The sequence below is a fragment of the Enhydra lutris genome, unplaced genomic scaffold (genome assembly GCF_002288905.1).
Source record: "Enhydra lutris kenyoni isolate GAN:26980312 unplaced genomic scaffold, ASM228890v2 scaffoldscaffold5, whole genome shotgun sequence".
NCBI lineage: Eukaryota > Metazoa > Chordata > Mammalia > Carnivora > Mustelidae > Enhydra > Enhydra lutris.
In genome coordinates, this window is record NW_019154089.1 from 45,013,168 (window position 1) to 45,041,023 (window position 27,856).

At 37.4% G+C, this 27,856-nt stretch overlaps 1 protein-coding gene across 1 annotated transcript in view; it reads right to left on the reverse strand.

Moving 5' to 3' along the window:
- The window catches only part of LOC111140774 (coiled-coil domain containing 152), a 29,977-nt gene extending 8,594 nt beyond the window's left edge, over positions 1-21,383 (reverse strand). Inside the window, 7 exon segments of the mRNA XM_022492962.1 lie at positions 11,462-11,530; positions 16,961-17,066; positions 18,826-18,919; positions 20,947-20,993; positions 20,995-21,126; positions 21,128-21,214; positions 21,216-21,383. Of these exon segments, the coding sequence (XP_022348670.1) occupies positions 11,462-11,530; positions 16,961-17,066; positions 18,826-18,919; positions 20,947-20,993; positions 20,995-21,126; positions 21,128-21,214; positions 21,216-21,383 (703 nt within the window).
- Between the last annotated feature and the right edge of the window lie 6,473 nt (positions 21,384-27,856).

The following is a 27,856-nucleotide window of genomic DNA, read 5'->3' on the forward strand; positions in this document are numbered from 1 at the left end:
TAAAAATAGATCAAGTAAGAAATAACAGGATCCTAAATTAGGTCAGTGGCAGTAAGACACAAAAGGAAAATGAAGATAATTTAGATAGTAAGGTGGTAAGATTACGAGAGACTTAGTGACTGCCTGAATAGCAGAGGCAAAAAAAAGGGGGGGTACTTTGCTTTGTAGGATGGGTAATTTGTTTGGGTAACTGAAAAATGTTCATCAGTTTGGGAAAAATTAAAGGAGGAAGACTTTTTAGGAGTGAAATGATGAGTGCAGGTCTTTACCACGTTGAATCTGATTGCTTGAGATATCCAGGGAATATTTCTGGTAGGCTGAGAAACATTCAGAAGTGGCCAAAGCAGAGTATCCTGTAAAGGAGATTGAAAAGCGTCCAGAGATGCAGAAGAGTGATGATAAAAAAGGAGAGGTTAGAGGGGTCATAATCAATGGCAATAAATGCAATAAAAAGATCAAATGAAAGCACTTAGAATCTGAAAACTTTGGGAAATGCCCAACTGTTGTAAGTTGAAGACCACGTGAAGATGAAAACTACATGAAGATGAGAAAATGGATAGTGAGTACAGACCATTCCTTTGAGGTTTGATTGTAAAAGGAAAGAGTGAGGGCAATTGGAAGGAATAAATCCAAAGTCAAGGAAACATTGTTTTCTTATTTAAGAGATGGGAGAAATCTGAGTTGTTTAAATACTGAGAGGGATGGACAGCAGAAAGAGAGAAATGAAAAACAGAGAAAAGGGGACAATTGAAGATATAATACCCCAGAAGAGAGACAAGAGTTAAACCCAAGTGGAAGAGTTAACTTTGGATGGGGAGAAGGATTTTCTTTTTTTTTTTTTTTTTTAAGTGAAGAAGGAAGATAGTAAGGATATGTCCAGGTAATTATATATATATATATTTGGGAAGGGTGTGGTGGGAAGAAGAGGTAGTAGATGATAAGAATGAGGTAGTTTATGGGGTACTTGAGGGGCTCAGTCATTAAGCAGCTGCCTTTAGCTCAGGTCATGATCCTGGAATCCCTGGATGGCTCAGGAATCATCTGGGCTCCCTGCTCAGTAGGGAGTCTGCTTCTCCTGCTGTTCCTCCCCCAGTTCGTGTTCTCTCTCTCTTGCTCTCAAATAAAAATCTATAAAAAAGGATGAGGTAGTTTATGCCTGACAGCTTTCATTTTTTCCCTGTGAAATAGAAAGTAAAATAACTTGAAAGAGAAACAGATTTAAAGTTGGGGTTTCAAAGAGTGAAAAGTTTGAAAAGCCAGGATAAATGAAGGGTATAATTGAAACTGAGATTTATAATTAATATGGGTCTGTAATGTATGATTGGATTGATCCATATTTGAGGATTAGTCTCACTGGTATTACAGAATGGGTAAGGGAAATAAAACCACTCCCAAAAGAGATAAGTGATATTCTAAGCTAGATATCTAAGCTAAAAAGGGAGGAGAGTTTTATCCTACAGCAACATTATTGAGAGCATAGTTATATTTATTTAATGTCTATTCATGTAAAACTTAAATTAAAAAATGAAATGTATTAAAATATGGTTTTGCATCTTTAATTTGCCCTGTTGTTTCAGACCTATCATAGTGGACAGCTTTTTATATATAACCAAAAGCCCTCTCCTGACACAGGATGATGAAGGAGCAGAGCCTGACAGTTTCCTATACTCATTCTTGTTAACTTCTAGGTGTTTTAAAGAAAAGCCGATATACTTAGACCAGCAAAAAGCCCATTCTGATATAGTGTGTGTGATAAGCGTTCAAAACAGAGCCAGGATCTGCACCTAAGCCAGACATAAATGGTGCTCAAAGCTAAAATTAGGCCAGTAGTAGGCATGGCACCAAGACTAATTCAAAACCATTGTGAAATAGAGACCAGAGCTTGAGTTCAGTGATTAACTAGGACCAATGACAAGGCTGAATCAGACACTAGATCTGGGTAACAATAATTCCAGTTCTGTATTATTTAGAATCAGTTTGTTGATATCCACAAATAACTTGCCAGAATTTTGATTGGGATCACACCGAATTTATAGATCAAGTTGGGAAAAACTGACATCTTGACAATATTGAGTCTTCCTATCCGTGAACATGGACTATTTCTCCATTTATTTAGTTCTTTTTTTATTTACTTCAGAGTTTTGTAGTTTTCCTTATATAGATCTTGTGCATATTTTGTTATATGTATACCTAAATATTTCATTTTGGGGCTGTCAATGTAAATAGTATTGTGGTTTTAATTTCAAATTCACTTATTCACTGCTGGTATATAAGAAAGCAATTGACTTTTATATATGAACCTTGTATATTGCAACGTTGCCATAATTGGTTATTAGTTCCAGGTTTTTCTTTCCTTTTTTCATATCTTTTGGATTTTCTACATAGATGATATTGTCATCTCTGAACAAAGACAGTTTTATTTCTTCCTTCCCAATCTGTATTTCCTTTTCTTTTTTTTTTCCTTTTCTTGTCTTATTGCATTAACTAGAATTTCTAGTTCAATGTTGAAAAGGAGTGGTGAGATAGGCTCTTTGCCTTATTCCTGATCTTAGTAGGAAGCCTCAAATTCCTCAGCACTAAGTATGGTGTTAGCTATAGACTTCTATAGATTTTTTAATCAAGTTGAGTACATTCCCTCTATTCCTAGTTTACAGAGTTTATTTATTTTTAAGCATGAATGGGTGTTGGATTTTGTCAAATAGTTTTTCTGCATCTACTAATATGATAGTCTTTACAGTCTGTTGGTGTTCTGGATTAAATTAATGGATTTTTCGATGTTAAGCCAGTCTTGCATACTTGAGATGCATTCCACTTTGTTGTAGTAATAAGCCTACTGAATCATTCTTCATTTCTGTTATAGTGTTTCTAGTCTCTAGCATTCCTTTTTGTTTCTTTCTTGGGATTTCCATCGCTCTTACTTATATTGCCAGTATTTTATTGCATGCTACTTGATTCATTACAATCCTTAGCATATTAATTATAGTTGTTTTAAAATTCTAGTCCGGTAATTCCAACATCTCTGCCATGTCTCCATGACATGTGACTTCATGACAGACACTTGCTCTTAATTTAAAGAGTTAAATTTAAAGAGTTAAATTGTATGGGGTTTTTTGCCCTTTATTTTGGCTAATATAATAGAGAGCCTGGATTCACCCTTTTTTTTTTTTAATTTAAATTCAATTAGCCTACACACAGCACATTATTTTCAGATGTAGTGTTCAACAATTCATCAGTTGTTGATGGTCTCATGACATCATGTGCCCTCCTTAATCACCCTAAGTTTTGATAACATATTAGCAGCTCTCTTTAGAATGTGGAAATATTTAGCTTTTTTTTTTTTTTTTAAATCTTGGGCCCTAGTTACCAATTTCACGTTAACAGGACAAGTCTCACTCAATATCCAATTACACTTTCTTCCTACAGTCTTAATATTGTCAAAAACTAGTCACAGCAGTAACAAATCATTAAAGATTTTTTTACATTATCTGAATAATGCTTTAGAAAGTTTTGTCTTGCAGTATAGTAATGTTGAGAGGAGACCTTAGAAATGGAGTCCACATATGAAACCATTGCGTAAGCATGGGTAAGAGGTTATGAATATGTGTTTTGTGGGTAAAATTGATATTGTCGGAGAGAGAGAATAAACAGTAACTGCAAAGTCTGGAATCCTGGTAATGGGAGAATAGAAGTATTTTGGGGCAGAAGGGGAAACCCCAGAACTATGTTTACAGGGGAAGATGATGAGTAACATGAATATCCATTAAATCACAATATTACAATTACAATAAAAATCTAAAATCAATTTGCTTTTAAAGGCTGTGATCAGACAGATGGGAAAGTTATGTAATAAAGTGTCATATTTAAAAATGAAGAGCTTAATCTTGATGGTAGCTTCAGTTTTATAAAATTGTTGGATAACTGATGTTTCCTTGAATGAAGAGCACGAATAATCTGAAAATATTTTCAACTAAAATACTTACCTTACACTACTGCCTTTAGAACAAATGACTTCAGATATATTTCCCCCTCCCCATTCCCATTTCTTTATTACTTATTTCTTATTTATTTATTCTTTATTATGTTCAATTAGCCAGCATATAGTACATCATTAGTTTTCGATGTAGTGTTCAACTATTCATTAGTTGCATATAACACACAGTGCTCATCACCACATGTACCCACTCCCACTCCAGTTGGATTGTCAAACCATGGGGACACAATAGTCTTGTAACCTGATAGTGGTGAAATGTGTCTTGTTAGTAGAATATATGTATTTTAGAATTAGGAAAACTGGAGATTTTAGAGGATTTTGATCTCTATAATAACACAGGAGTTTTACTTTCTGTTATTCAGTTTTATATGATTTTCAAGTTTAAGGTTTTTAAAATTTGTTTTGTTTCGTTTTGTCACAATAATTAAGGGCTGGATGCTGCCTAAAAATCATTGTGCTAACTAGGCAACTGATACCTATGTATCTATTGGAAATGTTGAATCATCCATTACTGAAAGATGAAAGAAAATGTATTTGATGTTTTCTAATTTATAAAAGTATACTTGCTTCTCTTAGTAAGTGAAGTATCTGTAAAGGGAAGCTAATCATCTCTCCACACCTTCCCTGACCACTTACTTCACCGAAGTTATCAATATTAGCAGCCTTATCTGTATTTTTTCAAAACTTTTCTCTCAGCTAATGTATTTATAAACATATCATACATTTGTACTGGTTTTGTTTTTTACCAATATAAAATTGTATTATATATATTACTTTGCAAAAAAATATTTCCCAAAAATGGACATTCCTTCAAGTCTGCAATTTTTCTATGCATATATCTACATACATTTTTATGATTTTATATAAATAGGATCTATCATACATGCTGTGTTTCTTTTAGGACACTCTTCCCTTTTCTTTCTTTCATTTTCTTTCTGCCTTCTTCTCCCTCTTTTTCCTCCTCCTTTCTCCCACTTCCACAGCCCTGGTGTAATTGTGTTTCCTTATCAGTTTTTCCCCTTGCACTTAACCTCTGGATCATATATATGCATACATATACACATTTCCATATATATTTTTAAAGATTTTATTTGACAGAGATGCAGTGAGAGAGGGAAAACAAGCAGGTGGAGTGGGAGAGGGAGAAGCAGGCTTCCCACCAAGCAGGCAGCCTTATGGGGGGCTTGATCCCAGGACTCTGGGATTACTACCAGAGCTGAAGGCAGATGCTTAATGACTGAGCCACCCACACATCCCAATTTCCAAAATTTTATTCATATATTTTACCCATTTAAAAATTCTATTTATCCCTGCTGGTCAATTTGTAGAACACGTTGTATATTGTAGATATAAATTACATAGGGCAACAAAAGGAAAAATAAAATAAGATGAAAACAGAAGGAGGCAAACCATAAGAGACTCTCAACTGAAGGAAACTGAGGGTTGCTGGAAGGGAGGTGGTTGGAGGGATGGGGTAACTGGGTGATGGGCATTAAGGAGGGTACAGGATGTGATGAGCACTAGGTGTTATATGCAACCAATGAATCACTAAATTCTACCCCTGGAACTAATAATACAGTTTATGTTATCTAAATTGAATTTAAATTAAAAAATTTAAAACTGCATTGGTATTTGAAAACATACTTTTTTCAAATATTTTCAAATATTTTGAAAAATTTGATATTTTTCAATAATTTTCATAATATTTTTATATTATATATAAAATATTTTTATGTATTATATAATTTTCATAATATTTTTCATAATTTTCAAATATTTTCAAAAACTGTTTTCAAATACCAATGCAGTTTTTAAAATTTTTATTTGAAAATATATTGTTTTTAATATTTGGAAACATTTTTATTTGAAAACATTGTTTTTCAAATAAATTACTTTCTTTTTACTTTTCTGTGACAAAATAACATGTAAAGCTGTTTTTTTTTAAAAAAAGGTAAGAACAAAAACAATAAAAGATTTATTTATTTTAGAAAGAGAGAGAAGAGTAGAGGGGAGGGGCAGAGGGAGAGGTCAAGAGAAACTCAAACAGATTCCACACTGAGTGCAGATCCTGATGGGGGGCTTGATCTCAAGATCCTGAGATCATGACCTGAACTAAAACCAAGAATTGGAGGCTTTACTGACTGTACCACCCAGGCGCCTCTGTTGTTTGTACTTTTGTTGTGTTATTGTTAGGAAAGTCAGTTAGGTCCTTTTTTTCTTCTTCACGTAGTATCTGAGGTTTCCAGATTGATTAAGAAGACACCCCACAGCTCTAGGTTGTATCCTGCATACAGCAAAGTTATATCCTGAATTTTCTTTTACGTTTTTATTGTTCTTTTTTACACTGCAGCTTTATCCATCTGGAATTTATTTTTAATGTGGTGGGAAAGAGTCCAACTTTTCTTCCAGATGAAAGCTAGTTGTGCTAGCACCATATGTTAAAATGCCATTCTTTTTCCAACAAATTGAAATTTTGTTTCTTGTGTCATATATTACTTTAACAAATATTTGGGCCTGTTTCTAGAATCTAGTTCTCTATTCTTTCTGGGGATGTAGTTTTCAATTTCCATGCCAATACCATATTGATTTCATTACAGCAGTTTCAAAGCATGTCATTACCTGGTAACAAAACTCCCCCTCTTCCACATTCTTATTTTTCAGTTTTCTTATTTGTTTCTTCTGTCAAATGAGCTTGAGGATTATTTTATACAATCTCCCCCCATCGCCAGTTTAGAATTTTAATTAAAATGGAATTAAATGTATATATTAACTTGAGGAAAACTGACATTTTAACAAGAAATCTTCCCTCTGCCAGAAAAACTGATTAACCCATCTAAATGTTAAACTACTTGCATATTATCTGACTTAGGCACATTTATAATTATGCTAAGTAGAACCACAGAACTTATCTGTGAACTAAAGCCATCTACTGAAGAAATAGCTAACTTCCTTAATATTATATTACACTTCAGTTGGCTCTATGTTGCCTTTCATTTGTAGTACAAACAACACAGATTATCATTGGCACTCTTGTGTTTTCATCACCCTACCAGAGTCTAGATTAGATTTTTAAACATGGATTCCCACTCTGGCTACCTCCCTGAGGTGTAAGGCTCTTGCTGCTCTGGCTGGAGTATCTGTAAATTCAAATAGTATTTTGCATCATTGTAGAGTCCGCCTGGTCCTGATATTCTCTGGCCTAGGCAAAATTCATTTTATTCTCTTGGACTCTAAATTTCGTGATACAATTTTGCTAAAATTAGTTATTCTCCCTCGGTATTGAACTGGGAGGTCCTTAAGTGTACATTGTCTTTGTTTTCATTATATGATTACAGTGAGTTGGCTTTTTTTTTAAAATGTCATTGATGATTGGATTGCTTAGCTTTGTAATAATTTCATTCCATAATGAGCTAGATAGTTGTACATTAAAGTTCCTTACATGGTTGCCTGAATTAAGGCTGTGTTGATTTAAACCGGAACTCTCCTCCAGCAGCATTAACTCATTTCCTGGAAAAGTTTTTGTCTTTTAATTAACTGAGTGTTTTTATTTTATTATTTTTTAAATAGGAAATTAATAGTTATATAACTGCCCAAGTTGTTCTTTGTCTTATTTTGTTTCGCCTTGGTTTCTAGAAGATTTAGTGTTAACTTTTGTGCTATATTGAAGCAAGTACCCCTTAGGTTAGGCTTCTGATCAAAGTATTTTCCTAACGCTCTTCTTATTCATCATCAGCAGGGCTTGCGTTATCCGTGTACAATCTGTGCAGCTGCATGGGACCCTGCCTCCAGAAGGGGGCTATCCTAGCTTTAACATCTTGCCTTCAATGTCTAGACTTTCTTAACAATAGGGTCTTTGAACTTAATAATTTGGTCTCTGAACTTACATTTTTAAGTAAGTTCCAGTGGGACAATGGAGCATGTGTGCAAGCAGAGAAGGTAAGGACATTGTCCAGGTCCACTGCTCCTTGCCACTACATTCATACACTGTATTTGCAATGCCCCAGGAGCACAGAATTCTGGTGGACTTAGGATGCCTGGGAGCCCAGCAAAACTCAAAAGTACAAGGTAAACATGTTCCATCTACAACTGAGTGAGCAAGGGCCCTTATTTTCTTTTGACGTAGAACTTGTTTCAAATGCAGAAAGAAAGCAATAGCATTCTAAGAAACATGAATGACCAAGCAGCTCTATCATATCCTTGGTTAATTCTGTTATTTCCCTCTATTAACCATCTAATTATGCTTAAAAGGATGACATGAAAGGAAAGAGAAGGATAGGAAAATTCATAGTTCCTTTTCCTTTTAGTTCTTTGTTCATTGGGAAGTGAAGGTGGGGAGTATTGGTACAATGTGCAGGGACCAAGAAGTAAAATGAATAATAAATGGTTTAGGTAGTTCTGTGCAGCATTTTCACTATTATGGTAAGAATGAAACAGATGTGCATGTGCATGTACAAGCTATGAAGTATTAGTTGTGTGCTTTTGTGAATTATGTATCTTTTTTTAAAATTAAAAATTAAAATTAAAATTTAAAACCGGCATGTACAATACAAAGATGAATGGTAATATTAATGCTCCTAGTTAAAAATTTTTATTTATTTATTTTTTGCCTAGAGCAACATTAACAGAAAGTACAAAACCCTGGCAAGTTGAGAGAGACCACAGAAGAAAAAAAGCTCTATATTTTAGAACCTTATTTTTGAAGATTTTATTTATTTGACAGACAGCGATCACAAGTAGGCAGAGAGGCAGGCAGAGAGGCAGGCAGAGAGAGAGAGGAGGAAGCAGGCTCCCTGCCAAGCAGAGAGCTTATATTTTAGAACCTGTAATGTTACTTTTCCCCTAACTTTTGCACATTGGGCTTCACATTTTCACTTTTGCGTGGGGCCCTGCAAATTATGTAATTGGTCTTGTTTATGGGTTTTGTGCTTAGGTTTCTTTTAATGTGCCTTTAGCAAATCTCTTTTGGAAGGAGGCAATTTTTAAATAATGAAGGTTCTGAAATATATACTCACAGCAGATCATTTCCCCACATAGAATGTACTAATATAAATGTAGCATTTTTCCAAGGATATAATAGAAGCTAACGTGTTAAATTGTGTGTTGAAAGAAGTATTTCTATATTTTTCAAACTACTTTTAATTTGAGCAATACTTTTTTCTTTAGGAGAAAACTAATCATTGATTAGCTTACTTTCTCAGATTATTCTTTCATAGAATAGCACTCAACCATGTGCTATTGTCCTTTTAAAAACATTCTGATCAGTGATCAATTTTGATCATTTTGCTTACTATGATTGTTATGTATAATACAACTTTACTATACAAAATCAATGTCTTTCTGGAAACCTACGTTGATAGAGTATGGGCCTTAATACATCCAAGTTATTCAGGTTTAGTTCAGACAAGAAAAAAGAAAGCAATATTAAATTGCAAGAAATTATCTAGAGATAATTGGCAAAAGTAAGCTTGAATTCCACTGATTTTAGTGAAGCTCTGTATTTACAGCTGATTTCTTGTGTTTCTTTTCTCCACAACACCCTGCCCATGTGTTTGAATTTTTTTTTTTTTAAGAATTTTATTTATTTATTTGACAGAGAAAGACACAGCGAGAGAAGGAACACAAGCAGGGCGAGTGGGAGAGGGAGAAATAGGCTTCCTGCTGAGCAGGGAGCCTGATGCCAGGCTCCATTCCAGGACCCTAGCACCATGACCTAAGCCAAGGGCAGACACTTAAACAACTGAGCCACCCAGGTACCCCCATGTGTTTGAGTTCTTAAATTTCTGAATTCTCTTCTAATGAACAAAAATCTCTGAATCTTGTTTTCTTTGCCCTGGTAGTAACTAACCATAAGCTAGATGGCAGAATGACACTATCTTTCATACAATGAATTACTGAGGTTCTCCTAAACTAGCATATAATATAATATACAGTAATATAATATAGGAAAAATCCCTATCATTTGATATATTGTGATGAATCATACTCTAAGGACACATGTCCATGCTTTAAACTCCAAACACACATTACTTCAAAGAGAGGATGTTATACCTGTGAAAAGATTGTATTCTTGACCATCGATCAATATTTGATATATTTTTTACAAAAATAATTGTAATTCAGTAATGAATATATAAAACATTAACTTTCTGGGGCTTCAAAGTAACTTTACTTTCTGGTAGATGTTTTATTTGAACAAAATCCTGGAAGAAGTTAAATACCATTTGAATCCTAGAATAAGAGGACTGTAAGGATTATGAAGATTCACAACTTCTAAAATGCAGTTAGGTGTATTTAGTCACAGAGAAGGGAAAAGTTGTTTTGAACCTCAGCATTGAGATGGGAAAATCAAAGCCCAAACTAGGTGTGGGATGGGATTCAAATGCTGAAAAAAGTGAGCAGATTGCTAGAGCCAAAAAGTGAAAATCTGTGAGACCTCAGGGGATCAGAAGTCTGCGGGACTCAGCCAGAAGAACAGGCATTGGAGATGGTGTTGTTCCCCATCTATTACCTTTCCTGATCTCCACAACAGCTTTTAGTGGTGTATCGATAGGAAAATGAATCCTTTCTGTACTGCAGATGCTGTTTTGACAGTGTAAATGTCAAGTCTTTTAATGCAATTTTTTATATTTGTTCCATCAACCCTTGAGGAAATATTTTAAGGTAAAACAATGGTGGGGGGGAGTAAGAACTAATAGTAATTCTTAAAGATAAATCTCAATTAGAACATTCAAAAAATAAGGAATAACATGCCAAAGCAAATAAATGATGTGTAAGATTATTATGTTTCACCTCCATATGTAAAGTACTTCCTGATAAAAAAGAGGACTAAAATGAAAAATTCTTGTTTGATGTGAGTTTTCTATTGGGAGGGACTCTGAAGGCAGTTTCATTTAATCAACACAGTAGAAGAAAATCTCAAACAATGCACTGTAGTTAAATCAGAACAGGACAAAACACTTGTTTGCTTTGCGCATTTTGTCAATGAACAAGCACATTGGGTTAGCATGACTAGCAAAAATAAGGTAAGCGGAGATGTTGGCTTCATTTACACAAACATAGCCTCATTTATGATGAAAATTAAGTAGCAAACTATCATGCAGTTTGAGTAGTATATTCATCATGTAACTACTAGTAAGTAACTACCCTTCAAAACTGAACACAAGGTCTTTAAAGACCAAGAGTACCCCCAAGAATATATTCCTAAACTTTTGAAAATAATAGAATTATTATGACCAATTATAAAACATCCCCCTTGATGTCCCTGTCAGAATCAGACTGAATTGTCCTGCTCAGGGTAGTATTTATTTCATAATAATTTAGGAAAGTATGATTTGCTGGTGAGGAGTCTTGTCATTAGCTGATGAATTTAACAAGACCAGATTAGAAGAAACTTACGGTCAATGATGTAAAAACTCTATTTTTAAAGCTACTCAAAAATAACGTATTTTTAGAGAATTTTTTCTAACTTACCTCTCAAATCATGTTGAGATTTAATGGTCTGTTGTAGCCCTTTTATCATATTATGAAGAGTAGCACATTCTAAAATATGAAAGACATATTTGAAAATTGTTTTTATTTTAGAACTATTGTCTCAAAGTTGAAAGGCTTAAAATACTTAATTGACAATTATGAGATCTTAAGGTAACTAGCAATCTCAAAGTCGATAATTTAAAGATAATTTAATAAGTACTTTTTAATCACCCTTTAAGTCAAGTGCATCCTGGGATTTGGTCATGAGTTTTCTACCTACAATAAATTCAGCATAGGAGGGATCCCCCACTCCATATGCTTTAGAAATATTTGCCCTAGAAGGAAGGTATACTTGGACATGTCTGGGGCCTTCACTGAAAGCTTTTACACCCTGTCATGTGAATATAAGTTTTCAATATACTCTTGGTTATAACTAGCAATAGATAAACTTTAGTGGGTAGCAACAGAGATGGAAACTTCTGTAAGTCAAGCAGTCCACTTGGCTGTAAGCCCCAGGATATCAGGGACTATTTTCTGTTCTGTTCACATTTCTTCCTAGTATTTAGAGTAGCTGTGGTCCATAGCAGACACTCCATAAATATTTGCTGGGTGACTGATTGATAGACAGTCAATATTAAACTGAAGCAAGAAAAGGGTGGTAAAGCTCTGGCCTGAAAATAACATTATATTGCTATTCTAAGTGCTTTGCAAATATTGAATAAATTAGCCCTCCTAACCCTGAGCGGTAGGTCCTAATATTTGTTTCATTTTACCTCTGAGGAAACGGACACGCAGAAGTTTAGTAAATTGCCCAAGGTCACACTTATAACTAGTAAGTGGTAGAGCTACAACTTGAACCCCAGCAGTCAGGCAGTAAAGACTAGAACTTAACTACTTTGCTATCACAAAGAAGACCAGCCCAGGAGCACTCTAGAAGAGGGCTGAAAATATGAATTGGTTGGAGGCCCTGGAAAGAGGGCAGGAACAGAATCAGAGAAAGATTCTTTCTGATAGTGATTCCTACTGAATTTTTACTGAAGCTTCGGGAGCGCAGGTTGCACTAGTTTAAGTTTACAATTACACTAGCTAAATACATAGTGATGAAAAGTTCACAAAAAAGTAAATTAATATCTTTAAAATCTTAACTTGTAAAGTTGAAGTACAATTTTTTAAAGTAGGACAATTTCAACTGAATGTACTTGGCTTAACAGCTAATAAATATTGAATCTTATTCTCTTTCACTCAGTTTTAGAGGCCCAAGATGGACATTCAGCCAGTATGCACCCATATGACATGCTGACTGACGTTCTAGCTGGGCATCTGTTTTGATAGTTAAATATTAAATAATGTATTTGTATCTAATAACAAAAAGTTATCTAGTATAAAAATAATACCAATTATTGAACGTTCACTCCGCCAGGCATTACACTAAGTACATTATAAACATTACCCCAATTAGTTTTCAAAATGCTTCTGAGAGGTTGGTATTATTAGCCTGATTTTATAAAGAGGGGGGCAGTCACCCATAGAAGTTCAGTTACTTGCCCAGGATTCCAGAGTTAGTAAATGGAAGGGATGGACTTGAACATAGGTTTTCCCATTTCAAATCCTGCTGTTAATCTGCTTTTCACTACTTCCTTAGGAATTATAGGATATGCTGATGAAACCATGAAACTTGGAGTCTGAGGGATAAGAATAGAGTTTCCTCTTTTTCACTCTCTAGCTATGACACCCTGGACAATCTACTTAACCTGTTTGATCTTTACATTCTCTATCTGTAAAATAAAACTATGGATAATACCCTTCCTCCCTCACATATAAGACTAGTTTCATAGATATGATGGTTCTGACAACCAAATGAGAAAACAATACTTTCTGAATTTATTCACAAACATTCAACACTGTTATTTTTATTTCTCTCCTCTCTCAGGAATTTGTATATACCTCCTTTCCTTTGCTCATTTCATTTTAGTTGTTTGTGGCTTCTCTCACTAGACGATGAACTCTTTCAGGTAAAGATCATTTCTTATTAACTGATATTTCTGTCATCTAACATGGTGACTATTTCATAGGTGTTCAATGGTATTTTTATTTATTGACTGAAGGAAAGAACCACTACCGTGAGGGGAGAATGAAAAACTTTGCCTTTCAGTTAGAGGTCTGCCCCGAGTCTCTATGTACTTTTTTCAACTAATGAAAGTGTTTTGTAGAGTTAAAATCTTTATGCAGATATAAGGTTCTACTATTGTGGTTTTTCACTCCTCCATGCGTCCCCTCTACATCCCCACCACCCAAAGTTCCCACCATTCCCCCTGCTTTTTTCCCCTCTTTTGGTATTCCCTAGTAACAGAATGATGGTTAATTCACATTTGACATAGCCTACTTCATATATTGCTATGTTAGCTGCTACGATTAGAAAATTAAGGGGGTGCCTGGCTGGCTCAGTCAGTGAAGCATGTGACTCTTGGTCTCAGGGTTCTAAGTTGTGAGCCCCACCATAAATGCAGTGATTACTTAGTATCTTAAAAAAAAATTAAGGAGGCATAGATTCTGCCATCATTTCTCTTTTTGCCTTCTAGAGGAAATAATCCAGCAATTCATGAAATATGGTGGCTGAAGCTATCTCAGTACAGTTGACCCTTGAGTAACATGGGGCTTAGAGAAGCAGACTCTTGTGCAGTTGAAAATCTGAGTGCAACTTTTGACTCTTCAAAAACTTAACTACTGGGGCACCTGGCTGTCTCAGTTTTTAGAGCATGTGACTCTTGATCTCAGGGTTGTGAGTTCAAGCCCCACTTTGGATGTAGAGTTTACTTAAAAAAAAAAAAAAAGTTTGGGGCACCTGGGTGGCTCAGTCAGTTGGGCATATATGCCTTCATTTCAGGTAATGATCCCACAGTCCTGGGACTCGAGTCCCCCATAGGGTTTCTCGCTCTGCATGGAGCCTGCTTCTCCCTCTGCCTCTTTCTCTGTCTCTCGTAAATAAATACATAAAATCTTTAAAAAAATAAAGTTTGGAATCTTTACTAATAGCCAACTATTGACTAAATCCTTACTGATAACACAAAATATGTGTTAATAGATTATAGACCAACTATAATCAGTAAATTGGAAACAGAACCCTGGAACTGAAACTGATTTTTTTAAATGTGTATTTCAAAATATGAGCACAAGGTGGCTCTCTTGACACTTTTTCCCCCCTGCAAAGGAAATGGGTTCAATAAAAACTGTTTATAAGGTAGAATACCATTCATTATTTTAATTTTTTTAAAGATTTTATTTATTTATTTGACAGATCACAAGTAGGCAGAGAGGCAGGCAGAGAGAGAGGGAGAAGCAGGCTCCGTGCTGAGCAGAGAGCCCGATGCGGGGCTCATCCCAGGACCCCGCGACCATGACCTGAGCTGAAAGCAGAGACTTTAACCCATTGAGCCACCCAGGCGCCCCACCATTCGTTATTTTAGAATAATGGCTTTTAACAAACATTTAACATTTTTAACAAACTTTTTTTTTTTGCAAATATTTACCCACATCATTTCTGTTGGATTTTATAATGAATACTGTCCTATTCTTAAAAATTAGCATTCAGAATATCAAGCTAGTTCTTAATTATACTATTGTATAATTTAATAAATACATGTTTATTTTGAGCTCAAATTTAGGCTCAACCATTAACTAGCAATTTGAATATTACCTATTTCACAAAGCACTTGGAAATGTTGAATACAATTATGTATGAAAAGGTTTTTTTTAGCACTTGGCTCTCAATACTAATTATCATCTTGAACTGGCAGAAATTCTTTATCTGGTATCAAATGCAGAAAATACAATGTGATGGTCTCGTTCTTTATTGTTGAAATCTAATCATATATGTAGTTTTTTCTAAGTGAACTAGTACACACTTGGCTCTGTAAGCTGTTATTCCCACTAGTTCTTTTACTTCTGTGTATTATCCAGTGAAAAGGCCATCAGATTGAGAATAAGTAGAACTGGATTTTTAAAAGGTATTTAATTATTTTTTTCAAATAATAAAATATACACGAAACACAGAATATAGTGAAAAATGATTCTCTCTCCAATCTCTGGCCCCAGGCTAATCAGTCTCCCTTCCCCCAAAGCAAGTACTGTTACCAGGGTGCTGCTGCTTACCTTTCTAGAGATACACAGATGTGTAAGGCAGAGGATGTTTTGTGTGTACAAAGATATTTTCATAAAAATGATAGCATGCTGTGGTGAACACTGTTGTTTTACTGTATCTTAGAGATTATTCTGTATCATATGGAGCTACTTTATTCTTATCAGCTGCTTAGTATTTCAAATAAATGTGCTATAATTTATTTAATCAGATGACTGTCACATTTGGAGAGGCCTTCTCTGCACTAAAAAACAAACACAAAAGCCCCACAAAAACCCATATTCTCTTCTATTTTTTTTTCTGTGGTTTCATCCCCCCCCCACTTTTTTTAGTATGGTTTTCTACTAAATATATATCCTGAAAAACCAGGAAGGTATTATAGAGAATTGCCAAATATCCTATGCCCAGTTTCTCCTATAACATCCGACATTAGTATGGCATGTTTTTAAATAATCAATGAACCAATGTTGATACATTAAGTACAATCTATGTTTTATTCAGGCTTTCTCAGTTTTTACCTTATGTTCTTTTTCTATTCCAGAATCCCATTCATAGTGCCACAGGACATAAATTCATCATGTCTGTTTGGGTCCTCTTGGGTGTGATAATTTCTCAGAGTTTTGTTTTTGATAACCTTTGCAGGTATGAACTGTGCAACCAGATGAAATTGAGGGAATTCAGGCTCTCTTTTGAATTCTCCAGATGCCCTGAACTGGTTGCACAGGGAAGCCAAGCACTACCAGGCCTTAAGGCTCCCGGTGCAGCTAAAACTCGTTTATCTGTGTGTAGTCCCAGACCACCGTGCCTCAAAGCAAGGCAACATTCTCAAAGAGCAGCAACTTGTCCTGCAGAGAACCCAGGCTCTCAGGCTCCTGGCAGGCCAGGAGGTGGGCAAAGAAGGATAGATCAAGAGCAGGGCCACGGCAGGGAGGGTAGCTGGCTGCTGGAAGCTTGGAGGTACACGTGGCCTGGCTGTCCCAGAAGTAAAGGGAGAGCTTTGGACTAGAACAGCTCATTTTGGGCCCTAAAATTTTTGACCCATCTGAAGTTTCTTTTGGTGTAATTGTGAGGCAGGAATTCAACCGTTATTTTTATCCTTGGTTTTGAACCTTGGATTTGCCATTTCTTAGTTTTGTGGCCTCAGATAGATTAACTTCTTTCATTCGGTGTTTCTTCATTACTGAGGTGGCTTGGGTAATACAAATCCTATCCATCAGGGCTACAGTAAGGATAAAATGAAATGATAGCCCAGAAAACTATGTAAATTTAAAATATTTTACAAATATATGGTATAATATTAATCACTGTTATCCAAAAAATACTCTCATTAGAATTAGCATTTCTTTAGGCAGCAAAGAACTAACCTTCTTTAATTGAGACCTCTTTTGTTTGCATTACTTTTAACAAATAGTTAGTTTTTTCCAATTGTATATCCAGTATATTATTCTTTCCACTGGTTTCTATCATTTTCTGTAGAAGAAATAACATTATTACCAGAGCAATGTTGCTATTTTTTTTTTAACCTAATGACATGAAGACTAATGAAAATACAAACCATTTAATACCTAAAAGTCTAATAATTAAGTCTGGCATATATTTTCTGCAAGTCAACTTCCTAATTTTTAATTTTAAAAGTAACATGGGAAAAATTAAAACAGACTAACAGTTATAAAGAGTTATGAAAATCAATAGGACTTGACTTGAATCCCCTTATTTCCAATTATTTAATCCGCAGTCCTCTGGTTAACAATTCCTTACATATATTTCCAAAATACTTTATGACTATACAACTCTAGGAAAGAATCATATTATACTCTATTCTGCACCTGGGTGTTCCACTTAGAACGGTTATCTTGAAGAGGATGTCATATAAGCACATAAAGGTCTACTTCATTCTTTCTAAGAGCTTCATTGAGTTTCGTTTATGAGTATACTGTAATTTGTGTTATTTCCACTTTTTTTTGCTACTATAAACAATGAATAAACATCCTTTTGGTATCTTTATGCATTGTGTAATAGCTGCCATGTACCCTTGGAACAGCCTCAAAAATCATCAATTCATTTTATCATCTATATCTCTACCCACTTTCCTATTCTCTCTGCTTCTCAGTTTATCTCAAAGCAACTCCCTGACATTAAATTATTTCATCCTTAAATCTCATCATCTACCTGTATCTCTAAGAGATAAAATTCTTAATACAATCACAATACCATTCACATGAAGAAATCGATATTTCTGATTTAAAATATTTAAGGATAGGATAGATATTTCTGAATAATCTCTAAAAACTTTGCATCAATTCCTCTGCCACCAACAATGCCTCTTGTTTCTTTCTCTATTCTCTCTTATTTTGATAAGAGTCACTTGGTTAAGAAAACTCAAGTTTATCATTTATTTTTATTTTTTTTTAAGTTTATCATTTTAAAAAAAGTTCCTAATGTTACCTCAAAATACCCATCATCATGATTATATATTTTATTATGGTCATACAACACTGTGCAGAGGAATAGAAGGAACAGAGAAGAATGATAGGAGAGAAAATAGAGGTAGGTATTATTCCTCTTCCCACCTTTGCTTCACAAACTCACTCCTCAAATCTTTCACTTATCTACCTACATTTTTTTTTTTTTAAGATTTTATTTATTTGGCAGAGAGATCACAAGTAGGCAGAGAGGCAGACAGAGAGAGAGGAGGAAGCAGGCTCCCCGATAAGCAGGGAGCCCCATGCAAGCTCCATCCCAGGACCCTGAGATCATGACCTGAGCCAAAGGCCGAGGCCGAACCCACTGAGTCCCTAGGCGTCCCTCAGATGGATCCATTTTTAGGCAAAAGAGAAGGAAAAAGGACCAGATTAGGAAAAAGTTAAAAAAAAAAAAAAAGTTAGTCATAATGGTAATACATTGAGGAGTGAGTCTATTTCAATTCTTACTAAAACATTCCTGGGTTTATGGACATTTTGAACATTTAAGTATATATTTCCCCTTTAACTGTAGCCAAAGTATATCAACTGCTTCCTTGTCCCAGGAACATTTTGATGTATTAGTATAAATGATTCAAGATCAACTATATTTTAAATATGGATTTTAAAAATGAGAGAGAAAGGACTTAGCAAAATATATTTCCACTATCTTTTTTGGTACATTTTTCTTTTTTCCCCAACTCCTTCCACTGGCAAAATCTGTTTCACTTTTTCCTTTTATACTACAACTGTTTTATATCTTTACATACCTTTTCTATCTGTGAGAAGTCATCTATAAGTTTGTCAAGATTCACACTGCCAATCTTTTTCACACATTCTTCGCTGCTTTCACTCATGTTTAAACTAGTGAAGAGTAAATAAGATGAAAAATAGATGAAATAAACAAAAGCTAAAGCATTATAATAATGGTAATAACTCAAATACTGAAGTTTCTATATTTCTCTCATGGAACACCTACTTGAGTTCCATTGCACTCAGAAATTTTTTCTTATACTCATTATTAATAACAGTCAAATGCATTTAGTCTTCCCCACTCCTCTCCACTTGACTTTCCCAATCAAGTTTTCTCTAAGCAAATCTAAAACTAGTGCAATGTTACGTGTATATGTAGAAGTTATTTGTTCCTATTACACAAAAAACTATGCCACTGTTCAACTCATCTGGCCATCAGTATGACAGGACTTAAAATCTGGTGTATTATTAAATCTGATGTGCGACTTTTAAATATAGGTTTTTTTTAAAAGATTTTATTTCAGAGAGATCACAAGCAGGCAGAGAGGCAGGCAGAGAGAGAGGGGGAAGCAGGCTCCCCGCTGAGCAGAGAGCCCGATGCGGGGCTCAATCCCAGGACTCAGACCATGACCTGAGCCGAAGGCAGTGGCTTAACCCACTGAGCCACCCAGGCGCCCCTATAGGTATTCTTATTTTAAGACGTTTAAAATATTTGTTAACTATCATGCCACAAATATTTTTTGCTGTATTTCCTGGTAACACCAAATTATGTATGCTCCTGTCCCCGAAATTCCTCTGGGTATAACCAGCTAACTGTTGAAGTGAAGAATGAGTTTTAATCCTATGGAACCAATCATAAGAAATTCGACAGAATTCCAGAGGTAAACTCATCCAGTCAGGATGAAGAAACTGACTTTTGCAAAACTGCCAACATTTACATTTGGCGGGAGAAGAGTGTCTAGAAGAATTAGGATTAATACAGTCTAAAAGTATGGGACACTTGTCTTTAGGCTTTTCACAAGCAAACTGGAAGGAGAAACTACAAATCTGAAATGTAGTCGTTCTAGACGGAGGAAAGAGCATGTGCCAGTGCTTGGTGTGTGAAAGTGGCAGCGGCAGCTAGTCCAAAGTAAAAGGTAAGTAAATTCCTAAAGTAATTACCTACAGTAATTTTAGGGGTCATATTCTTCTTTAAAATGAGGTCCATCAGAACAGGCGTTGCTCTAAAATTTGTTACATCGCAAAGAAATCCCATTTCCTTTCTCTTTTTGATATTATAGGTCATTAACAGCTATTAGTGGTTTTTAAGTGAGAATTTTAGCTATGTATTTTCAGTTTATTGAATTATTATCCTTCATCACATTTTCAAGTAAAACTACAAAATCCCTTCGGAAGCTACAACTTGGTCTTTAAAGCAGAGGAATAATTGTAATAGCATCCAATAATAAATCCAGCAAAACTCCTTTTGGGGTAAAATTTAAAAATCACTATTTGATAAACTGTTATTCTTTAACAGAACTACAGGATAATTTGAAGTAATTAACGCAAAATTTCCCCTCCCAACTTTGTTTTTGGTTCCTAACCTTTTAAATAAAAAAAGTTTTTACTTCGGTTCCGTCTCAGATCCCAGCTCTTGAATTAAACTCATTTTAGTTTCAGCTTGATTATCTCCCAACTCCTTCGCTCTGATGCGACTCTTGGAGTGTTTTTTCTTTATAAAACCATCGCCCATATTCCGTGGGCTGTTACTGCATGCTTTCCCTCGTGGGTGTTTGTCACACGGGCTGAAAAGCCACTGGGTGCATTTCAGGTACATTTCGAGATGTTTTCAGAGCCTCCCTCCCTCCCCCTCCAATTTCCTGACTAAGGTGTCTCCAGTGGTTGCGGCCTTCTTGCTCCTGAAACTAGGTGACAAGCTGGTGATTCCGTGCCTGTCACATTCTTTGGTGAGAAGCAGAGACTGACTTGCGGGCTCCGCCTCCTTGCGTCAAACATCCCCTCAGGTGGGTGACAGCCCCACTTTCTGCCCCGTCCTCCACCCCACCTCCCTGCCGACTAGCGTGGGGCCTCCCCGTCCCCCTTCCCCCACGGGGCTCCGAGGGGCCTGTGCTCTGCCTGCCAGAGCACGGGCTTGGAACCTCCTCTTCTCCCCGCCCTGCTGCCCTCCACGAATTCGCTCAGTCGCAAAGCCCGGGGCGCCGCTCCCTCCACCCGCGTCCCGGGGGCCAGAGGAGCCCAGCTCGACTTCGGGCTGTGCACGTCCGGGCCGCGGGGAGTGGCTGGGTCAAAACCCTGCTAGGGGCTGGGAGACTGTGAGGGGGTTGAAGAAAAGAATTTCCAAGGGCAACTTGGGAATTTCGAACCCACCGACAAAAAGCCTGGAGCGTACTTGCCTCGGCTCACAGGTTCCCCCCGGTTTCCCACGCCTCCTCCTCCTCCTCCGCGTGCAGGTCCGCCCCACACGGCTGTCCCCTCCCCGGAAGTCCGTTCCCGCCTCAACAGGCCCGCGTTCCTCCCGGCCCCACCTGCGCCTCCAACCGAGTTCCACCTCCTCGGCCCTCCTCCCCTCAAGCATCTAGTGCGTGCTGCTAAGATGTTTCCTCTAGTTTCTAGGACAGGACTCGACACCCAGTGGCTGCCAGATCCATAATTATTTCCCCATCAAAGAATAAATCACATTGGCTTTAAGTTGATCAGGGAGTCAGCGCTGTTGAATTAATAAATAATAAACTATATTTATTCGAGAAAACTTACAAAATAGACTTAGGAGGTACCAGAGGCTGTGCTAGGTGATGGAGATGTGGTCCAGGGTTGGCTAATGGATCTGCTCTCCCACCTGCAAAGCTTTATCTTGGTAACTTAATGGTTTATGGGCATAGACTCTGTGGATACCAGCCCCAAAGTCTTGTTTATCAGCCGGGTGATCCTGGGCCAGTTTTAAAGTATACCTGCCTCCAATCCGCAAAATAGACATTAAATAATCATGCCTACCTCATGGGCTGTTGCAGCAACTAAAGGAAAGGATGCATTTTAAAAGAGCTTAATGCAGTTCTTGGCATAAAGTATTCAAAAATATTAATTAGTACAATCTAAAAATTTTGGTCAAAAGCAGTTTGAAATGGTATCCACTGCCAACTTTGCCCCTCCCCCCACCTTTTTAAGATTTTATTTATCTGACAGAGAGCGAGTGAGCACAGGCTGGGGTAGTGGCAGAGGGAAAAGCAGGCTCCCCACTGAGCCGGGAGCCCAATGTGGGGGCTCCTTCCCAGGACTGTGAGATCATGACCTGAGCTGAAGGCAAATGCTTAACCAACTGGGCCACCCAGGTGCCCCCTTATCTTTTTTTTTTTTTTTTTTTTTGAGTAGGAAATGAGAGCTATTTTTCACTAAGTTCATTTTCTATGAAAGCCAAAATTTGGCAAGTAGATACATGTAGACTATAATAGAATAATCCATGTAACCCATATCATAATGCTTTTTGAAACAAGCCCACTTTAAGGCCCATCTAAAATGCTACCTTTTCCATAAGGCATTCACTGATCATAGCAGCTGTGACCTACCTTTCCTTGCTCTGTGTTCCTATTACACTTTGGACCATGCTGGCCTTATTGTGGCTTTTATTAGGATCGTCTGAATTGCTATCTTTCCTGCTGTTTGGTCAGCTCCTTGGGGGAAGAAACTTTATTTTACATATATATGTATATATATTTCTCCATAGTGTCTAGCATAGTCAGAGTAAGTAGAAATGAACACACTAGAAGTCAGAAAAATTTAACTTGATTTTTCTAGTTTGAAATGAGTCATAAGCTTCTCTTCTAGTTTATAGATACTAGCTTTTTCCTACAGTCTAGTGAGTCCAAAATAGGTCTGTCAATGAGAAACCATATGAGCTTCCCCTGATTTCATTTTTAAAAAGGGAATGCCTTTTACAGTTGTATTCACAGTTTTATTCATCAAGTATCATCCAACTGAGAAACAGAAAGGATTCTTTGAGTATTAGCTCAGAAACTGACTGGAAAACCCAAGAGGAATAAATTACATTATTGTGCCATACTAACAAAGGGAGTATAAAGAAAGCAATGTTTGAATCCATTTAAAAAAAAAAAAGGCTCGATTTGGAAAATAAACATATGAACCTACCCAATTGTAAAAAAAAACAAAAACAAAAACAAAATAAAACAAAACCTGAGGCTACTTATTAATTTATATGAGGTTCTTAAGATGAGTGATACATTGATTTCTTTTGTTGTTGTTACAAACAGCTTTATTACTTTATTCAAAAATATTTGTTAAGTACTCGCTAGGTACCAGCTATGGAGGGTTTAGGCACTATGGAGAGAAAGACAAGTAAGATACTCTAATTTGGACTTTAGGGCTCTTAGGATAGCCTTCTTAAGACCATGAGCACTTATCCATCTAGTTAGTCAAGAAATATTTGTGGGACCAAACCTGTTCTGGCATCTGGGAGAAAAGGAATAAACAAATCAAGTATGGTCCCTGACCCCAGAGGGCTTACAGTTTTGAGAGAATAGAAAATAACAATAAAAAACTGTAATAAGAGCAAAGAAAGAAACACAAATCCAGGATACTGACTTAAAAAGTACATGGGAACTGCTTTAGATATGGTGGTCAAGGGAAGTCTTGAGCAGATGAGGTAAAAATGAGATGTGTAGGGTACATCAAAAAGTTAGCTGCGGACAACAGACAAATGCCAGGGTTGCCTTTCTCACCTTCTTGCTCTCTTGACACACTGCTCCCTGCGCTCATTTCTCTACCAGATTCCTATTTTTCAATGTCTACTTCTGAACTATATTGTCTCAGCTTCAACTGGCCATGGTGGGGGGTGGTGGGGGCTGTCTGGCTGCGGCCCCGCTCCCAGTCATTAGGTGAAAGCCATCCCTTGCACCAGCTCTAGGACCCTGTGGAACTATGTTATTTGGACTTACCCTCTTCCATCCCTATATGGAGAGAGGAATTGGGACATGATTGCAGGTTAAAGCCTAAACCATCTAGAGTTATTTTTTGTTTGTTTTTTTCCTCACTAGAGATAATCTGCCCTTGATAGAAGGAAGTCATTTTTTCCATTTCTTTCCCCGGGTCTTTAGCCATCTCCCTCCCTGAGTTGTGCTTCTGGTTTACACAGTTGATGTTTTCAGACTGGGAAGGTTCTCTCTCTCTCTCTCTTGCTATCTTTTTGTTTTGTTTGTTTGTAAGTAGTAGATTCCCTCTTCCACTAATTTTCTGCAAAATTTAATTACATGTTCTTGATGCAGTTCAGGCAGTTTGACGTTTTAGCTGGAGCTTTTGAATTTCACTTTCAAGTTGAGAAAGTGAAAAGCCACTTTGCTTGTAAGTTCTCTGCCCCATGTCCTTGTCCTCAGCCCTCCTAGCCTGACCCCAAATTTGCAGTTACTCTCTTAACCTGATCCCATCTCCTTAGGAGCTCTCAGATTCCACCCCAAGTAAATTATTAAAAGATTCCTTCTAGTCACACATTTGTCTGGAAGAGGAGTTCTGGGTGGTTTTCTTCATTTTGATATATTCCCTAATAGATTAGCACTCAAACACTGCCCCAGGTGGCTTTCTCTTAAGTTGGCCGTGCTATAGTGGTCCAGGCAAAACTATCCTCCACCTTCAGCAACGTACCTTGGAAATTTCATTGTCTTCATCCCTTCTCTGCCCACTTCTTAATGCTCATTTTCCCTGATCCATTTTTCTTATTCTTACTTTCCACTAATCTCTTAGTGGCATCTAGATCTCCCATGGGCACTATTTACAAGGCACTATCTACAAGGGAATTGGTTCTTGTCTTCTTGATTTTTAGGGCACCATTGGTTTGTAACCATCTAGGGTGCTTTCCTGTTATAATCAGAAACCTGCCACCCCCTACTCCGAGGGCAGGGAGAGACCAAAGAAAGAGGCGAGCCATTCCAGCTTGGTTGGTGACAGTTTGAATAAACAAAGGGAACTTACGAAGTTTGTCTTCAGGGGCAGCGAGATGAATGGACCACTGAATTCACCCACTGAACCTTAGAAGTTTGCGTAGAGACCATAACTAGTTTCAGTCATGTATACCATGCAGGTGTTCTCAACACATCATTAGCTCAAGGGTGTGTCCTCAAGGTTATGCAGCCTCTAGAAGTGGGAAAGGCAAGTGGAACCAACCCCTCAAGGACAGCAGAGGGGGTGAAGAGCCCCTGAATACCCAGGTCCATGGGCCAGTCTGCAGTCACATATTTTCCATGACCATCCCCAACAGGCACTTTTCACTCTTTGCATCTCATGATCAGGTTAAGAGAGGCTTTCTTTCAGCTTGATAGAGATTGAAGGGATATAATTTCTAGTAATATGTATTATACATTCAAATACAAATCTCCTATTTTACCTTAAATTAGTTCATGACTCTATCTTGCCCCTGAATTGAAGTTGAAGACTGGGAATTAAGCTCTAAACATTTTCCTGTATCTAGAAATGTGGGAACAACTTTGATGAAGCTGTTTGCAGCCTTTACTGGAAAAATGGGCTTAGCCATCTCCTCTGAGATTGTGTTCAGCCTTCACTAATGGAATTTACCTTTTCATAAAGAACTGGTTCTGCTCCATGGGAGAATATCTTCATGACGTAGGTTCCTTCTCAGGCTGCTCATAGAGGCCCGGAGCTCGTGGTCCAGCAGAGAGTCAGCAGGTGTTCACTTCACCTGGGAGCTTTTTCTACTACCCACCCCCTCCACCCTTTTCCATCACGAGGAACTATTTCTTTACTTCTATCAATAGTTAGAAGGTATAGAGGGAAGTCTCAGGACTCTTCTGACTCAACAGTAACGTTTGTGGGTGGTGAGGGTGAAAAGAGGAGCCCTCACTCACCTGCCTGTGTTATTCTCTTGACAGTCATCTTTTAAAGTTTGTGATTTAGGGTTACGGCCTTTCTGTGGGAGGCTGCAATAAGGCTTGAGACGAGGACCAAACCAGGCCCTGACTTGTGCCTCCTTTAAAGTCCGAATAACCTAACAAAAGGTTTAGGACGGGAAAAGTTGAGTAGCACTGAGAAAGGGTCTGTGCTATGTGTTGTGTGCTCGCCTACGTGACTTCCCACACCATGAGAACAATTCGGTTGGGGTCATAAGTTCATGGCTGGTCCTTGCTGCCCTAGTACAGCCCATAAATTACTTTCAGGTTTGCTGTATCAATACAGAACAATTGTACTGGCATCAGCCATTTGGCGTCACGAGGTCTGCTTATAGTCAAATGTGAAACTTATGGGAACTCATGGTTGTTTAACTAGACACAGATGTTTTGCTTCTCCTATTGTAATATCACTATATATATGGCCTTAATGTTTTGAATAAACTTAGCACTGTTGGGCATCCTCCTCAGTGCTCCTCCTGCTCCCATCTCTTTGTCTCAATTTCACCATCCTCTTACCCTCACGTTCCTGATCGATTTGTCGCACCGGCCGCGACACTTTTTTTCTTATCTGGGTCTTGTTGTTGAACTTGGTCATTGGTTTCACTTAGGTTTTGTTCATCTTGCTGGGTTATGGGGTGGTGGGATTCTGTGATTGGTTTCTTATCTCGCATCTTTACCAAGAAGCATCAATATTGATTTAATTGTACATCGATTGTATATACAGTTGGAAGAGATTTAAGGAAACAAATATGCTTGAGTATCATTTGCAACTCCTACGAAGCATTTTATCCACTGGCTTCATATGCGTTGCCAAATTCTCAGATTTCTTAGTGTCACCGTCTCCTTTACTACATGGCATGCGTTACGAAGACTTCATGTCCTTTTCTTAATTGGTATCACTGCAAAAAAGGCAATTTCCAGTTCCATTTAAGTCGATCTAGTAATCCCTATAGAGTTTATGTTTGAATTTTTAAGGAGGGAATCTAAAGCCATAACCCGTCCCTTCAACACCTTCATCAGCTGGTCTGGAGCCCACTGGGTGATTGCTGCTTGCAACCAGGTCTCCAACAGGAGCGGTCTTATTTGCCAAAGTATGTTAGCCCTCTCAAAGACTTGTTCTGTGACAAGACAAAGGGAAATAAAATAATGCCGAGAGCTAACACGACTAATTTCACCATCAGGAACCTGAACTACCACAGAAACCTAAGTTACCATGGCTTCACAGACTCAGCTGAAGGGTTAAGCACCTCATAGCTATTGGGCTGAAGGCACCAACATTTCCACCTGCGTCTTTAGGCCAAACACTCTAAACCAGCTCCCAACAATGAAGTTGATTCCATCACAGCTGTTACAGATTAGAAAATATTGCCCAAAACAGGGAGAATGGGAAAATAAGCACACAGGAAAGAAATGGAGATAATTAAATGCCACCTGGCTCCCCTTGCTTACTGAAGGAATGGAGAAAAATCAGCTGCCTAGGGTTAGCAAGTGGTAAAATGAAACGGACTCTGGCAGAATATCTTCTAACCAATTTCAGAGGGAAATGGCGTTGAAAGGTTTTCTGACTGGACTTGGATTAAAAAAAAAAGTTGAAAATTCAACATCAAATCTTTCCATAGGAAAGGCTAAATGTGGCTGAAAATGCCAGGCTTTGAATCTTTTGACCACAACAGGCTACATAATTTGTGGCGCCTTGTGCAAAATGAAAATGTGGGCCCCTGTTTAAAAAAAAAAAAAAAAAAATTTCAGAACAGAATAGCAGAGCCTTAAACCAGGAATAGGCCCGTCTCTACATGGGGCTCGGCCCTGTGCTACTACATACGGCACATACCCATGAAGCTGGTCCTGCCTCCAACTCCTGCACTGTCATCCCACAGCTTTGTACTTTTTTCTAACTCCCCCGTTTGCTTTTGCTTGGAAGCTTAAGAATTAGTCTGTGCTCTGAGGATGCTTGAGATGCCAAGGAGGGGATGCAGCGCCCCCTGTAGACTTCTTTGGAGCATTGCATAACCTCCTGAGAGGAATGCGGGCATTGGGTTCCTCTCGAGCTTTATCACCAACAGTCCCTTTTTTTTATAGCTATGAACCAGTGCAAACAATTTAAAATGAGCTCAGAAACCATTGTGTCAGCGAGCTATTCAGA